Source organism: Notamacropus eugenii, chromosome 5 (assembly GCF_028372415.1).
Source record: "Notamacropus eugenii isolate mMacEug1 chromosome 5, mMacEug1.pri_v2, whole genome shotgun sequence".
Taxonomy (NCBI): Eukaryota; Metazoa; Chordata; class Mammalia; order Diprotodontia; family Macropodidae; genus Notamacropus; species Notamacropus eugenii.
In genome coordinates, this window is record NC_092876.1 from 311891625 (window position 1) to 311909791 (window position 18167).

The following is an 18167-nucleotide window of genomic DNA, read 5'->3' on the forward strand; positions in this document are numbered from 1 at the left end:
TGAGAACTAATAAGGTTACCCAGAGAAAATACAGAAGAAGAGAAGGGGGGCCCAGGAAAAAAGCATGGTAACAAAGTCAGGGTGTGGGATATGGATAATGAATCAGCAAAAAGGACTGAGAACAGGCAGTCCGACAAGTAAATTAGGAGAATAATGTCACAAAAACCCAGAGAAGATGGGTTAAACCCATCCAAGATGAAAGCATTGTCACCACCGATCAGTGCAGCAGGCAGGTCAAGAAGGGTAAGGGCTAAGAAACCATCAACCAACTGGGCAATTAGGAGATGACTTGTAACCGTGGAGAGCGTGAATTCGGTTAAATGATGAGGTTGAAAGTTAATATGCAAACGGCTGTCAGTGAGAGACAGCATCAGTCAACTTTTTCCAAGGAGTTTGTGGCTAAGAAAAGGAAAACATGGATCCTTGGCCCAGCAGCCCGTTGCCTGCTCCTACTACCTGGCCTGACCGCCACTGCCACCGCCCTGCTCCGCCACTGCAGCCCCCACCTGCTGCGCCAAGCCTGGATCCTGGATTCTCGCCCTTATAGCCCCTCCAGCCTGCATGTACACGGCCACTGCTGCTGCCATCCCTGACCAGATGTACTTCACTTTCACCTCTCTGACTCAGGTGTATTTCAACAAGGCCAATGGGAAGCAGGTGGATGTCGCAACCCAGAGTGGGGCCTTTGGGATCCTCACTGCCCACATTTCCACCCTGTAGGTGTTGAAACATTCCATGGTGACCATGCATTCCGAGGATACCACCACCACCAAGTATTTTGTGAGCAGTGGTTCTGTCAGAGTGAACGCCGATTCTTCAGCTGCAGGTAGAAGAAGCCCATGGCTCTAGACGTGCTGGACCTGGTGGCTACCAGATTCTACCTGGAAAAGGTGCATTCAGACCTGTCGGGGGCATCAGATGAGGCAGTCCAAGCCGAGGTTCAAATTCAGATAGAAGCCAATGAAGCTATTGTGAAAGTGGTGTAATCATGAGCTGGGGAGACAAATGCTTGGAGTCATCCAGAAATAGTTGTGACCATTCTGCTCCACGGCAATCACCCTGGCTGAGGAGACGAGAAAATGCCCAGGAAGGAAGAGGATGCCTACTCCCCCCATCCCCTTTCCTGCCTACCCCCCCAGCCCCTCCACTCCAGATTAAAAAACCAGAAGTGTTCTGGACTTTTTAAAATAAAAAAAAAAAGAAAGAAAAGGAAGAGACGGAGGAAATCTGACCATGCTTGAAAGCAGCAAGAAACGAATCAAGAGAGAGAGGTGACAGAGGTAAGTGAGAGGTGGAATGACTGAGACTATCATCTTCTCGAGAAGATAGGAGGAGATGGAATACAGTACACATATAAAGGAATTTGCCTTGGCAAAGAAAAAGCCTACCTCAAGTACCATAGATCAGAGGAAAGGAGGAGAGAGTGGGAAATGATGTCTAGGGGTTTTGAGATGAAGAGCATAGGAGAGGGAGAAGTCTGTGTCCAATGGTCTTTCAGTAAAGAAGAAGGCAAGACCCTTAGATGAGGTAAAGGAGGGAGCATGACCTGTGGGTGAGCTTAAAGAAAGTGAGACAGGGAATCAATTAGAGAAGAATAAAAAAAACCACTCTATTAGAGTGAGGGCTCAGTTTAGTTTGGATAAATGGTCACAGTCAGTACTGCTGTGGCTCCATTCAACTGCTTGTGAGTGGAAGCAAAGGAGAGGGGTGGTAGGAGTAACACAAGGCTGAGATTTGGCAAGAAAAGATTAGCCAACACGACATGGGAGCAAGAAGCCACTACAGAAGTGAAAGGGTTAACTCCTGGATGGGTGTTTGTAACACCAATGTGATACCTACAGCAGCCACTATGGATATGCACGCTTATTTCCAGGGTAAATTCACAAAATATAAAATTTGTCTTCCTCACAGACAAAACCAAAATATTTATTCAAATAGTAGAAAGTCAATTCCACCATGGTAACAAGGAATTTTTTACACATCATTAATACAGGGAGCATTCCCAAGCCTTCTCTCTCTCAGGTCTCCCCACAAACAAACTTCCCTAGACAAATTCTTCCCTCTTTCACTCATGCTAGCTGCTCTGCCTCAGCTCTGTCTCCCTCTCTCTCAACTCTGCTCTTGTTCCTCAAGTCTTTGACTAATGACTAAATACTATATCAAAAAGTATTATCCTGCCTTAAAAAGTATACTTCTTTAAGCAAAAATCCTAAAATTAATTTTCCAAAATAGCAGATGGGGGGGCGGGAAGTAGTATAAAGGACTTACTTGAACAACTACATAGCTTTGTACAACTAAGAAGCAACATACATCATTTTTATGGAGTGAAAATGATTTTGGTGCTCTGGAGAGGACTTTCTATATTTCCTTTTCTATAATCAAGATTCTAAATTCCAAATTCTAGATATTTTTTGCAGAAACTAACAGGAAAAGATGGGCTTCTTCCCCTGAAGTTCTTGCCCTAAAGTTGCTTTTTGTTTTTCAGTCGTATCCAACTCTTTGTGACCTCATTTGTGGTTTTCCTGGTAAAGATAATGGAATGTTTTTCCATTCCTTCTCCAGTTCATTTTATAGATGAGGAAACTGAGGCAAACAGGGTTAAATGACTTTTCCAGAGTCACATAGCTAATAAGTGTATGAAGCCAGATTTCAAACTCAAGAAGATGAGACTTTCTGACTCCAGGTCCAGCACTCTATCCACTGTGCCACCTAGCTGTTTAGGGCAGAGTAAATTACACAAGTAATAAAGCAAGAACACTACAGGGAAAGTTAGGAAGGGTAACTCCAATTTATAGAGAGGGGTGGATATTTGAAAAGATAACTAATTTCTATAGTACTTTCCATTCTCATTAACTCCACCTACATCCTCTTACTTTCTCTTCCCATCCTACCTGTTTACTTTTCTTTCCAATGAGTACAAACTATACTGTAAGAAATATAGAAGCCCATCTCCAGAGTAGACACTACATTAGCCTATAGCAGTTGAATGCAAATTTCAACTTCTAGCCTTAAAACTATATGTAATCTATGCCTTTAGTCAAAATGGATGAAGATATATGATATCCTTATGAAGGGTATGATCCACCTGTACCCTCAGGCTTGGACATTTTATAAGTCTTTTGCCTTTGATGTTATTTTGACTTAAAATATCTATAAATGGAAGCAGAAATATTCTGGTCATAGTGCTCCTTTTCTTTGAAAGGAGATAATAAGTCCTGAAGAGCACCTACAGATCATGAAAAGGCTAGAACCTGCAAGTAAACTGAATAAAACCATTTCCAATCATAAGCAGGTTGGAAGTTCACCTTGACTGGAAAAAAAAATGTGCAAATTTCTTTCTATTCCTCATCATTAAAAGCATCTTCTTGCAGTTCTATCAGGCACAAGGTACTGTCCCAAGCAACTAAGCCATATCTCAGTTCTAATAAAGTATTCAATATAGCTAGCACCAATCAATACTCCGCTCTATTATAAGGGATCACTCTTTCAAGTGCTAGCTTTTGAAAGAGCTAGGAATGCTAAATTTGAAACAAATGTCTAAAACAAAAAAGGAGATATACAACATAAGAAAGCTTCCTGAGAAGGAGAATATGAAACCAGATTTAGATATGTGTATATAGGAGAGATCATAACCAAAACAAATACCCATGATTCAGTATCATCTTTCTTTTTTGGAAGCCAAAAATAATTTTGCAGTATTTGCAAAAATTTAGCTCTTTGTTTCAGGGAATTTATTTTTGTCTTTTTACAGACAATTGATCTAACCTATAATGGATCTCTACGTTTCTGAACACTTGCAGCACATATTACTCATTTGGGCACTTAGGAATGGCTTTAAACTCTTACTTAACAGCTTTACGTTTACTATTTTGCTCATTTCCCTATCTATACTATAAGTTGCCAAAGGTATTCTGTATTCCATTAACACACTTCTATCTATATGGCAGGTACTTCTTCAATTAGTTTATAGATAATTCTTCTAATATTTAAACTGAAGAAAGTCAATAAAAACAAAATACGCTGAAAGATGGTTTACCTTATTGCTTTTCCTACTGAAAAACTTAAAAGAATAGCATAATTGGGCTTTTTTCCCTCCAAGAAAGAATTAGTGATGGTTCAATAAAAACAAGAAAAGTTGTTTTAAGTATTTACAGAAATCAGCCTGAGGTACTAGGGAACTTTAAAGAGATTGTAAAAAAGAATGCAACACAATGACACTTAATGATCATCAATTATATATAAATGTGCTCCTAAAAGCTTAAAGAGTCTACAGTACTTAAAAGTCAACTAGTTCCTCATTAGAAAAACAGAATCTACTTAGGAGATTACGTAAATTCTATTCTACAAATGACATGTAATTTAACACTAAAAAGAGACTACAAGTGCACAAAAGTCAAGAAAAGAAAGGGAAAGATAAAGTAATACTCTGGGAATAATAAAATCTCGGAGAGGCAGCCAAGAAGGATTAGCACATAATCCCCAAGTCAATAATCCCTCCCCTTTCACAACGCATTCTGCAGAAAAAAGCCTTTTGGACAGCCGGGTTTAAGACCCACAAAGGACAGCAGGATTCACACACCCTAGAGTCTAACACCAAAAGAGGACAATGCTTTCAAAAGAGAAGGGCAAAAAATCCAGCAGCAGCGGAATGAAGAAGACAGGAAGGAAAACATCCATGCAACATTTCATGCAGGGTACCAGTGAGTACAGATGAACACTAAGTAACACGTTGTGAGAGGAAGACCAGAGAGAAGTGATTGAAGTACACAGTTGTAAACACACCTCAGTCAGACACAAACTGCTTACCCTCAGATTTAGTGGTAGTACCATCTTTAAGCAAATCAAAAGGAAAAAAACAAAGGAAGGGATAACAGGGAACAGTTAGTAACATCAAAAAAGGGCAGAAATTAGCTACTCAAAAAAGGTGAAAAATTCCATTTTAATTTAAACTTAAAAGGAAACCAGCTTTGAACTGCAAAGCAAATTCTGAAGCACCTAAATCTGGTATGTAATTTAATTAATGGATTTGTCTACATTATAAGAACCAAGAAGCAACTCTGCGGACACTGCAAATCACCAGAGAGGAAATTGAGCTCAACTACTGCACTCTGAATTTCCTTCCCTCTTTGAAGGAAATTGCTAGCAAAGGGAGAAAAAGTTACACCTACAGGACAGAGAAGCAAGTAAGAAGCTTGCTTTAGCAATGCCTATTCCAATCTACATTATACAGCAGCAAAAGCTGTATAGCATGGTACCTGGTTCAAGGCCTATGTACTCCATGTCCTCCCTCATGTGTCTGGACTCTAGAAGTTTGGAAAAGGAGTATCAGATTTAACTCTTTTATTCTAAACAAACTTTGGTTATACACTAAAACAAATGTGCCAAGCCAAACAAAAACTGTTAACAAAAAACAAACACTATTATGTTAAGAAATCAATCCACATTTCATTTAACCATTTTTTCCTTAAGAGGAACAGGGGATGAGGTATGAGAATGAACATATTATAATAACATAAAAAAGAAAAAAGTTATTTGGTATAACTTCTGATATGGTGACATCAAGTAGTCATCCATTTACAACATTGTTAAGTCAGGGGAAAACAAGAAATAATTAGCCACTTTACAAATGGATTTTGAACTCATATCTCAAGGAACACATGAATGCCAAATTAACATGAACTGCAAAGAAATCAAAATGGAATTTACAAAAGTTCAGTTCTGAGTGTAAAGTCAAGACAATGTTGGGTTAACTAGATGATTTTCTTCCCTTTTTATGAATACAAAAATCTTTCTCTAGTAAAACGGCAAACCTTTTTTTAAAATTTTGGATGAAGTCTTTATCTTTAGCATAATCTAACAGTTTAATATTTGGGAAGAAAATACTACTTGCACTTCTTCCCAATGAAACTGACTTGCATTTGTGATATAACTATTTTTGGGGGTGTGTATGTGTTTTTAAAACAATTTTATCCCATATAGCTATTTCCTCCTTTAAAGCAGTCCCACTAAGATAAATCTAGACATTTATTTCAACAGTGCAGACATCATATATATCCTGAGAACCTCTTTTTGAGAATAGCCTCTATAGCCACCCAAGAAAAATGTCCCACTGTTTTATAATCAACATTTAGCTTCTACAAAATGGCATTTATCCACCTGTAACATCCACTTCCTTCACTGGGCTTAGTTTCAAATAACTTGTGGCCATTTCCAAAATTTAAATCTAATCTCAGAAGCTAAAGATATGCCTCTATAAATGATACTGTCTCTTTTAGAAATGTATCTAAAAACGATTCCAAAGAAATGTCAAAAATCTTCTCAGCAAAAAGTGAGGTGTTTAACAAGGTGTCTGCTCTGAAGAACCACTTTCATTTGGATGTATATGCTTTGATATGTTTATTCAGAGAAAAAGGCAAATTACGTTCAATACCCACATGTACGGAAACATAGTTCTGGTGATATTCTTCCCAAAATTTATCATCAATTACTTTTTATTATTTTATTGCTGCTTTTCCTTCTTACTGGAAACAATGGAGACAAGTAGCAAAAGATTGAGAAAGTATGCGTTGGACAGAATAATGGGTAGCAGCAAAATGTCTGAGGTGGTATTATTTCAAATACTGGTGACTGACACAAAAGGCTGAACATGTCTAAGGAACTGAGGGCAAAGCACTCCTCTTTAGTGTCCAACTACCCGTGAACTGATTTCTAAGAAGGGTAACACCTGTCACCTGCACATGTTCATTTCCTGTATATCCATTCAGAGGGTTTTGAAATATCGATTATGGCTTTCTTAAAGTCTGACTAAAATAGTCAACTTGATAAATTAATTACAATGTTGGGAAATTTTAACATAATTTGCAACAGTGGAGTTTTTAGGGCCTACCTAATGATGCATATGATCCTGGAGGCAAGGCAGCTGCCGAGCTGAAAGGGGTGGAGCCAGCAGTTGAGACTTTTGATTTGGCACTGGCTGCTGCATTCACATCAATGTCACTCCGGGACCGCTGCAGGGATCCAGTTGTTGAAACAGATTTAGTACTAACTGTAGAAGCTTAACATGGGAGAGAACAAAATAAACCCGTCAGTAAAGACTTTACTATAACCACACACAAACATTTTGAAAAAAAAAAATGTTTCTCCAAGGCCATTTCTTGACAATCACCTATGCACAGAAGCAGCACTAAGCAACTCAAACTGGCTAAAACGAGTTCATCCCATCCAGACCATGCCAGAATGGATTACACTTGAATACAAAGCACTGGTTAATAATGAATGGTACAAGAATGAAAGTATTTTCATATTAGGTTCCCCTCTTCATTATAGATATAGATTGTGTTTACTGCACCTTCAGCAGGAGGCCCTTCTCAGTCTCCTTTGTCCCTAGCTCTTCCCTCACACACTCCTCCCCCCACCTGCCAGCATGCATTCCCCTCTGAGATTACCTGCAATTTATACCTATATATTCTGCATGTTGCCTCCCCTTAGAACATAGGATCCTTGAGAAGGGTTAGTCTTGCTTTCCTTTATATTCTCAGCACTTAGACCAGGATCTGGCACATAGTATGTGGTAATGCTTGGTGACTGATTAATTGAATGGCTGCCTGCATACGTAAACACAGTGGCTTATTCTCCTTTTCCTATTTCTGAAGACAATGGAGAAGATTGTCTTGCCATCCTGAGTCTCACCCGTTTCTTGCCAACATCTCTGTGCCACATTTTCTGAGCTTGCTCCAATTTTTTTAGCTTCAATTTGCTTAACTTCAAATTTCTCTAGGGGACAATTATTCATAGGACTAACAAAAAGAAATTAGAGATAGGTGTTTAAGAAAAATTCTTCAGGTCCTAATTTTTTTCCTCCCTGTTAATTCCAAAATTCCTTCTCATCATCAGTGAGACAGCAACTGTAACTCTGTAGAAGAAAGGCAAGCCATACAACAGAGAGGCACAGATCTACGTAGCTGCCATGGAAGGAAATAAATAGATAATTTGTTTTCTAAAGTCATGACATCAGAAGTTGGTTATTTATCATAATCTAGTCTATACTTTGAACAATGGGGGAATTCTCTCATTTCAATTCAATGCAGGAAACATTTTTTAAACACCTATGGAATATACCAGGCACTGTGCTAAGTGCTGGGGATACAAACAAGGAAAAGACAGATCCAGCCCTCATGGAGCTTACAATCTAAAGGGCAAAACAATCCACAAAAAGACATTGGGGGGAGGGGCCACACCAGGCAGAGTTTCACTAAAAAGAAGGCTTCCAACTTAATGAAACTTATGTGAAAACTAGGCTTATTACAAGAAAAATGAACATCCATGTGCAACCCAAATAGTTCAAAATCCGTACAGAAGTTTAACATTTTATAACAGCAGGAGAAGGGGAGGAGAAGCCACCAGAATCTCCACCTAAAGGGACATGGCATAGGAGGGGGAAAAGTGTAGTGAAGGTGGGAAAAGGACAAAACCCCTCCCCCAAAGGGGAGGAGCAAGGCGATAGCAAAAGCCACATCCTTTTCCCTTGGGAACCACTAGGCCATGACCACAGAATGGTCTGCTTATCTACAAGATTCCCAGACTCACAAGCAATTTCTCAGCCTAGAGTAGACTGACTGGTGCCTGTCTTGACTCCCAAGGACATACAGGGGATTCAACTTGGGATGCAAACAACACATTATGTCAGCTGGCAGGAGCAGGGTGGGTTGTTACTTTGTCCTTAACACATTCAGGGCCTCCTGTATACTCTTCGTCCAATAGTTTTGGAATATATGGCAACTCAAAAACACAAGTTCAGGAGACCCCTTAAATTCCCTAACATTCCTCTTACCTCGAGATGTGGAACTTCCAGTTGGGCTTCTTTTGGCAGACAGTGGACGGCTGGCAATTAAGAAAGACCTCTGTTTAACATTTATATAACTCACAGGATCCCATATATTTCTTTGAACTTCCTCAGAAATCATGTATTTCTCATGTATATACAATCCACACTACACTTATTAACTTGTTTATATATTAGCTTAAAATTGTTCTTGATGTGTGCTACGTAAACAAACTATACTGCTAAATCCTTAATAACAAAGATATTTTTGCCTTTCTTAGTATCCTCAATCAGCTTTTCAAATAGGCCTCTGAACACAATAGATATTCAATAAATGCTTACTGAATTGTTGAGAGCCAAGATAACCTATAGCAACTTGTGTCTTTGCAAAGCAGTTTTCTACACACACACACAATCACATCCTAGACCCAAAAAAAATGAAACTAACAAAAAAACTGGAATTTGATCTCTTACTTTAGGCTTTCTTGAGAACTAGAAGAGGAACGATCTGACTGAGGCAAGGATACGATGCTGTCCGAGTTCTTCAGATGTGACTGTAGAGCTTTCTGATAAGATGACTCCAATGTATGGTATAAATGTTCTGCTTCTCTGCTGAAGTGATTGTGGAAACCCCAATAACATCTGGAAATAAAATCCAAGAAGCTTCAGTAAAGACATACAATCAATTCCCCCAAACCCTAGATTAGAATGTTGTCCCTAAAGTTGAGCCTTGGACCACTTACACACAAAATTCTGCTGTTGCCAGACAGTGATTATGAAATACAAAGGAAAACAAGGTCCAGACCAGAGGAAGACTTCAGCGTAACAGGACTGAACAGTCAAAATGGCTTGGAAATTTATGTGTTTTTTGTTTTATGTCTACACTGTGCTCTGCAAAATGTACTCCCCTGTTCCATGTATATTCCTTATCTGGCTAAGCCTTGAGTGTCTAATTCCTCAGCTGCTGAGGAGTTTGGTGTCATTAGAACTAAAGTGGCATTTAGTATGATACATGTCTGTGCCACAAGGTCAAGACAACTTGCATCCCTTGAGAGCATGTTCTGCTCCACTGCCTACACTGTAAGTACTAGTAATGTAAACTCACACAATACAATGCTCCTTTAAAAAAAAAACAAAAAACCAAACAACCCTGTAATCATATATAGCTAGGTTAATACTCAAACCAATAAAAAGTAAATATATTTAGGTAAAGATAAAAAGCAAACAATTATATTGTATGCAATTTTAGAGTTAAAAAAATCAAATAAAACAGCACCATGCTAGATATGTATAGAAAATGAAAAGTCATCTATATTGCTTTGCTAAAATAAATTACTCTGATGAATTTAAGGCTGATTGAGCTGTTATATACATTTATGAAGAATTAAAAGATATTAAGTGGTTCAATTTTTAAATTGATTTGCCTCTCAAATTTTATAAATGAAATGAAAAATTAAGTATTTACTTAATGTTACTGTGTATTTTGGGTAGCATTCTATGCTATGATGAAGACCCATGAATCCATTTGGGATGGGGTATGGGATAGGGAACAATTGCTAAGGGGAGATGAAGGGTTATTGAGTCAGTAGTCAGAAATGGACCAGTAGTGCAAAACTGTTCTTTAGAATATAAACTTAAGTCAAAATTTTGACTTAGGAAATAATTATCATAATGGAAATCTTTAAACAATTTTCATATTAAAGGACAAAAACCTACAAGTACCATGTGCAGCAAAAATCCTCAATGATTCAGAAATTATGCCAATAGAAACTTATTCTCAGAGTACTTTTATGAAAGACCATTCCCAGTTATTTGAGTAACAATTCAGCTTGGATGCTATTTAACACCTAAGTAGAACAAGAAAAGACTTTACTCATAAAACATATGCTTATATTATGGGCTTTGTTTTGAAGAAAATCTAATATCAGTACTATTAAAACTTCTTAAACTCTCACCAATAGCATACGACCAATAAAATATCCTGAAACTGTTTATTAGCTGTATAGCTTGATCTTTGAGAAAAGTCACATTAAATAGACTCTTAGCCAAAGGAAAGCAACATAACCAAGATCTAAAGGCATTTACTAGGAAGTAATTCAGTAAACACTTACTTTCTTGCTTCTATTCTTGCTTCAGAATCAGCATCATGTATTCCTTTCTTTATTGTTTCTGCTAATACTGATATGTGTCTGTTTACATAAAGAGATGCATTTATGAGCAAGTAAGCCTGGAGACAATTTCAAAATATTAATATCAAATTAAAAGATATTTCTATTGCTTGCATCTTGAGAAGTAAGAAAAACAAGCCTCAGGGCATTCAAACTTTAAATTCCCTTCCTTGCTGTAGCCGGCTTTCCAGGCCAATCACAGTTCTATAGCAGTAGAAAAACAAAGGTTACATTTTTCTGTGGTCAATGTAATGTCTCCTGGAAGTAACGATGGGATTAAAATAGTGTCAGTTCAACACAGCTGTGGGCAATCCTCTTAATAACAAAGGATACAGCTTTACCTAGTGAAGATAAAATTTATACTTAAGGATGTTTTCACCTGAATCTAAAAAAAATCACATAGCCATTTTATAAATGGATATTTCTTTTGTTACCTTTACTGGCTGAGAAGGAAGCCAAGTTTAATCCTTTTCAAAGTATTCAGAAAAAGAAAATGGTAAGGCTAGATTATTCCAACATGTTAAAAAAAAAAAAAACGAATAAATCTTTGCAAATAAGTACAGTTTTACCAAATCAAAGCATGCATCTACCCTGCCTGACCTTGCACCCAAGAATTAGTTATTTACCAACCATAAATCATCCTCTATTTTAAAACCATACATTTAAATGAAACATTAACTTCTCCACTAATATGCAAATATTATCACACTAAAGCACTCTGTGCAAGAAAGATCTTCCTAATCCTTGAACAGTCAACAGCAATGGGCTTTGTTGCTCTGTAGCCAATAAAATTATTGATTACTTGGTAAAATAGGTGATAATTCCTATAACAGTCACACTCTATCTGTAAAATTAAAGTACCTAATTCTTTGCTAAGATGAGAGGGTTTAAGTTTTCTCAAGGCCACGGGGAGGCTCTTTATTTTCCATTAAAAGCACTAACTGCCTCATTCTAGCTGAATGCAGTCATTTTGTGGAGAAAAAGTGCTTCATTATTGTCTGTATTTTAAAGCCTGGCTCATTTCCTTGCACAAAGTAGGCATTTAATATATATTTGTTCAAATGCACCCCAAATACCTGGCCAGATCTGTCTCTCAAAAGGAAAAAAATAAGCTACCTCACTGCCCAAGTTGCTCACCAATACAAAGTATTCAAAAATATCAAAGAACTCCACTAAAAATCTTCCTACCATCATCCCATCCTTTACCAGATTCAGAAAATTTTTCACTTAAAAATTACCTTAAAGAGGATGAGCATTTACTCTATTTCATAAATAATAGTGGAAATATGACTTGTCACTGAATACTACTTTAACAAAACTCGTTTACAACTGAAATCTTTGAGTGTTTCACTAACTGGAAAATAATAATACATGGAAGGGTCCTCAAAAGTCCATAGAATCAGTCATAGACTCAAAATCAGAGGGACGTTACAGATCATTTACGCTTTTCTAAATACAGTCTAGGTAGTTGGTGTCATTAGTGAAAGATATTCCCTAGATCTCAACATATTACTCTGGTTCTATGTAACAGATTTGGAAATTTATCATCAATTCTTATTAAATTTCACTTTATTAGTTTCAGCCCCCTACTATAGCCTGAGATTCTGTTATCCAAAGTACAGCTCTCCCTTTCAGCTCTAAATCTGACAAACAGGCCACCTAGGTCTTCATCCATTTCATGGGTCAACAACATAAGACTGAGGAACAAGTGACCCAAGGGTCACATTTACACTGATCTGCAGGCTCAAAGTGGACACAAAAGTAGCCTTCTGTGAGGGGAGGAAGAGAGAGAGAGACTTCAGGAGCTGTTCCTCTACAGTTACAGTTACCATCAATTTCATTTCTTGAAACCTACAATTCTTGACTTAAAATCCACAAACTATGAATATCAGGGACAGGTAGGTGGTACACTAAAGAAAGATCTCAGTTCAAATCTGGCCTCAGACACTTACTAGCGGTGTGACTGTAGACAAGTCACTTAACCCTGTTTGCCTCAATACCACTCCAGTATCTTTGCCAAGAAAACTCCAAAAGAAGTCCTGAAGAGTCAGACACAACTGAAAATGACTAAATGACAAAAAAAAATGCATATCAAGGTCTTCTGTCCTTTTTATTTTGAAACCCTAGATAAATAATGCAAAGAATTTTCTAATAGCTTAGATATTTGCTTGCCCTTTAAATACATTTTAAATATCTATTAGTGCACTGCTGGTGAAAAATCAGTATGTCTTAAGAGATTAGATTCCATAATACTTAATTTTGTCTTTATCGACACTGCTATAATATAGAATTTGTTACTATTTCTGGCAATAACAATACCATAATTAAACTGAATAAAAGTTCCATTTATGCCCCTAATCACCACATAGAACAATATAAATAACAAGTTTATCAGGAAATATCAAGTCAGTTGCTCACCTTTCTAGTGAATGTGTTTGCCATTCTTGTAAAAGCAAGTCTAAAAATTCAAAACAGCGCCTAAAAATTGTTTTTAAAAAGAGATTATAATTTGAAGAATTTTAGTGTGAGTGAATGTACACAAATACATATGCTATACTGATTCAAATTTAGGTTTCACAGACCCTTTCTTGTTTGATTTGTACAAAAACCAGATTATTACCAATAGCTGAGACTTTATTTGCAGCATATAGTTACATTTTTTCCTTTTGAAGTGATCTCATTAGAAGGGAGGTTTATGACATAATATTGTGCATATGTATGTATACACACACACCTATGCATATATACAAATGACAGCATTAATTTCTCAACTAGAAATTTTTTCTGATATTTGCTAACACCATAAACCAGAAGCATTGTAAAATGTATAAAAAACAAGAAAAACATAACTGTTTAAGCTATATAAATCAAAGTTAATGACTTTAGATTTTAATTCAAGCAAAACCAATGTGAGTAGCAACTTTATATTCAACCAAGCTAGGATCTTAGAAAAGGTCATGAAGCAGAAAGCTGGGAAGCTGCCTTAGGAAACAGAAACATACAAACCCAGGAGCTGTGTGTTCAAGAATATTTCTATAACAATCCTTTAACTAAAAAGCACTTATTTCAACATATTTAAGTTATTTCTATGCATTTTATAAACATTTCAAAAGTCATCAAGTTTGTGTTTTTATCCTGTTTCAAATTTCACCAGATAAAATAAGGGGAAAATCTCATTGGTGCTCACCTTCTAACTGCGACAGATTTGGAGGTACAGTTGCTAGTTATAACAGGTATTAGCCTAGGGATGTGTGTATGCTGTGAAGAAGAGAGAACAAATATAGACGCTTGAAAACACAAGTAGTCATCCAACTTTTTTTGCTTAGTCTACTTGTCACACATAATTCTATTCAGAAAGCCAAAAGCCATGACAAATTATATACTGATAACAAATAATGAGATAATAAATGTACACAGATAACATGAGGTAAAATGATTTTTATAAGGTTTTAATAGTTGAAATAGAACAGTGAGTTTGTGTGTAAAATATTTTAGATATTTTCATAAGAAAAATCAAATCTATATATCACCCATGTCACTTAAACTCTAGCTAAAGTAGTTTTAGTACTAAGAAACTTTAAGAGTTATATACGATACTTACTTCTTAGACACTGTGTAACTTACCTTTTCTGGCACTGTTAGAGCAAAAAGTACAAAACACTTCTGACATCAATCCAGATAAATGAGGGCAAATATAAAGGTATAATACAATGTCTTCCAGCACAAGGGTTACACAGATATGTATCATTTGGGCTAAGGGAAATCCTTAACTTATGGTGAAGTCAATGAGCATGATCTCAAAGTAGGTTACTCTGAAGCAGAGTTTCTTTAACCATTTTTGTGTTATGGACTCTGGAAGTATGGTAAAGCCCAAGGGTGAGGAACCTACAACCTCAAGGCCACACATGATTCTCTAGATCCTCAAGTGTGGCCCTTTGACTGAATCCAAACTTCAGAGAACAAATCCCCTTAATAAAAGGATTTGTTCTGTAAAATTTGCACTCAGTCAAAAGGCCACACCCAAGGACCTAGAAGGCCACATGTGGCCTCAAAGTCACAGGTTCCCCACCCCTGGTAAAGTCTATGGACACCTTCTCAGAATGATGTTTTTAAATGCATGAAGTAAAATGTATCAGGTTTCAAAGGAAACCAATTATATTAAACTTGTTATTGTTCAGATATTTTTCAATTATTTCTGACTCCTCATGTCCCATTTGGAGTTTTCTTGGCAGAGATACATTTTTGCCATTTCCTTCTCCAGTTCATTTTACAGATGAGGAATCTAAGGCAAACAGGGTTAAATGACTTGTCCAGGGTGACACAGCTAATAAGTGTCTATGGCCAGATTTGAACTCAAGAAGATAAGTCTTCTTGACTCTATACCTGACACTCTCTCTGCTGTGCTACCTGCTGCTCCATATTGAAACACAGATATCAAAATATTACGAAAACAAGTTCATGGAGCCTCAGTTAAGAATCCCTCTTTTAAAGGCTTGTGTGAGTTTAGGAAATATGATAACCCAAAATATACAGTAAATAATACTTATCTACTCATCACTTTTCATTATATTCCCTAGAAAAGTCTGTGTCTGTGGATGACAGTCTAATACACACAGAATTCTGATACTCAGTCTTCCTTGAGAAATGACTTGATTCCATGAAGATGGTAGTGTTGAAACAGGCTGTAGCACTCACTGCAAGCAAGTGGTAGTGTGAGAAAGTGAAAAGAGCCCTCGGCTCATGAGAAGCCTAGGTTTGAATTCCGCAGTCAACATTTATTAGCTGTTTGACCACAGGGAAGTCACGTAACTTCTAGAAGCATTGGTTTCCTTACCTGTTAGATGGAGATAAGAATACCTCATAGAGTTATTTCCAGGAGCAGAAATAGTATATGTAAAGTATTTTGTAAACTTTAAAAATGTCAGTTGTAGATATTTGTTGATGGCCACATAAACACCAGTTCTAAATTTTTTTTTAATCTAACTTTTGGCTGATTAAGATTTAAGAAATTATTTTGTCAGGTTTCCAGATTTGTATTATATGTGTGTGAATGTACATATGTATGTATGTATGTATACACACATATACTAGCACTAGCATATGTATGACTTATGAAAATATTTACGTTAGATCAATTAAGTGGCAAAGTAATAACAAAAACAACAGTTAAAACTTACAGTTTTAAGTTTTACAAAGCACTTTACATATTACCGCAATCTATCCTCACAACAACCCTGCAAGGTGAGTGCTATTTTTTCATTTTGCAAATGAGAAAACTTGTGCCAAGAAAAATTAAGTAACTTTGTCCAGGGTCACACAGAGCTAATTCAAAATAAGGTCTTCCTGACTCCAAGTCTAACAACTTTATCTAGTGACCCACCTGGATACCTCTGTACCACATAAACATACACTATTATTAATATCTATCAATATATGCTTAAAATTTAAGTTATGGTAGCTGTTTATTTACAGAACTTACACCTTTTTACTGTTTTGCCCCATATAAAGTTAATGATTTTTAATATGAATAAAAACAAAAAAAAAAAAGGTATTTACAACTACTTATATTTGAAAACACAAAAATATGCATCTAACAACATTTTATTGGCAACTACATGTATGATTCAGCTTTATCCACTTAATCTTATATGTTTGTATACATTTTTCCTTTTATGTAGTTTGTGTATAATTAATGTTAATTAATTATAATACTATATAATATTTAAAGACAACCATTTATTTAGTAATTCTCAATTCCCAAACACTTAAAGATATTTTTGGCATTTTTTTCAATGAAAAAATATTATTACACGTAATTATAAACAATTAAAAGTAATGCAATTAAATATGTTACCTCTAAACATGCGGTTTTACAAACTAATGATCTTTAGGTATATTATCAGTAAGGGGATTACTGAATCAAATGATATGACTCCTAGACACTTATGCCTACAGTTACACAAAAGAGAATAGGAAGTAGAAAGAAAAGTTTTCTAAACAAAGGTAATGAATTATTCCCCTTTTGAAATAAAAATATTCAAACCTTAAAATAAGCTAAAGAGAAAGTAAACTTAGAGAATGAGTTCTTTTAAGGTTGGAATTTTATAGTCAACCAAGCATGTATGCTGTTCAATTGAGCAGGGAAAACATAGTTGAGCAAAATAAGATATGTAAGTTAAACACTTCTTCTCTGAGTCAGGCCCTTCTAATATATCATCATCATCATTCGTTCGTTTGAACATTTGCTGTTTTCTTATATATGAGGCATGCTTGCATTTTTAAAATCACAAATAGCATCATGTCTTTTACTATTATCTGTAAGTTTCAATTACTATACTATTGCTCCTCTCCAGTGATACAGATAAATACAGAAAATATAAAGTACTTATAACGTTTATAGAGAGCTTACAACTCTCAGCCTAGTTACAGACCATTTTCATGACAGTTAAAAGTTTTAAAAGTATATATTACAACAATAAAAGGAGAGTGAAACTGAAGCACATTCAGATCACCAACTAGTTAAATGTGGGGGGGAAACATGACATATCATGTGAGAAAAAACTGGTGGGACTGGGGTTAATCTGAGAAGCCTTGAGGGGCCTGTGGGGGTGGAGCAAATGTTGCAGTAAGTATCCTTTAAGATCTAGCTCTAACACCAGGAGAAGGAAAGCTTTCTGCATTCCATTCTTTCTGCTTTTCATGGGGAATGAGAAAGGAAAATGAAGCCCTGAAGGAAAAGCCAATTGGGCTTAAACTGAACCAGCCAATGGAAGAAAACAATGCCAAGTGGCAGCAGAGCACAGTGAAGGCATCTCCTTCAAATCCACACATTACTATGCCACATATTACTTGTCATTCAACACCTGGATGCCTTAGTTTCCTCATTTATAAAACAAAGGAATTGAAAAAGTTGACCTCTAAGGTCCCTTCCAGGAGTCAAGAAAGTCAGAGTTACAATCCTACCTCAATCCCTTACTAGCTGGGTGATCTTGAGTAAGTCCCTTTACCTCTCACAGCGTCCTCATCTGTAAAATAGAGATCATAATAGCACCTACCTCATAGGGTTGTTGTAAGGATAAAATGACAGAATATACGTAAGAATCTCATGGACAGGTGACCAAAAAAGACAAAGGTGACAAGTGAGGTCTCTATTTCTATTAAATAAACCAAGTCCAGAG

At 36.4% G+C, this 18167-nt stretch overlaps 1 protein-coding gene across 17 annotated transcripts in view; it reads right to left on the bottom strand.

Moving 5' to 3' along the window:
* CLASP1 (cytoplasmic linker associated protein 1) overlaps window positions 1-18167 on the bottom strand; it is a 338497-nt gene that overhangs the window by 118584 nt on the left and 201746 nt on the right. For 12 of the 17 annotated variants that reach the window (XM_072613396.1, XM_072613393.1, XM_072613392.1 and 9 more), the window contains 7 exons: window positions 14177-14247; window positions 13408-13467; window positions 10933-11010; window positions 9296-9463; window positions 8831-8880; window positions 6887-7054; window positions 5256-5303 (listed from right to left, as the gene is read on the bottom strand). In XM_072613396.1, the coding sequence (XP_072469497.1) occupies window positions 5256-5303; window positions 6887-7054; window positions 8831-8880; window positions 9296-9463; window positions 10933-11010; window positions 13408-13467; window positions 14177-14247 (643 nt within the window). The remainder of the gene's footprint in view (window positions 1-5255; window positions 5304-6886; window positions 7055-8830; window positions 8881-9295; window positions 9464-10932; window positions 11011-13407; window positions 13468-14176; window positions 14248-18167) is intronic. The other 5 variants (XM_072613409.1, XM_072613408.1, XM_072613398.1 and 2 more) reach the window with 1 other exon arrangement.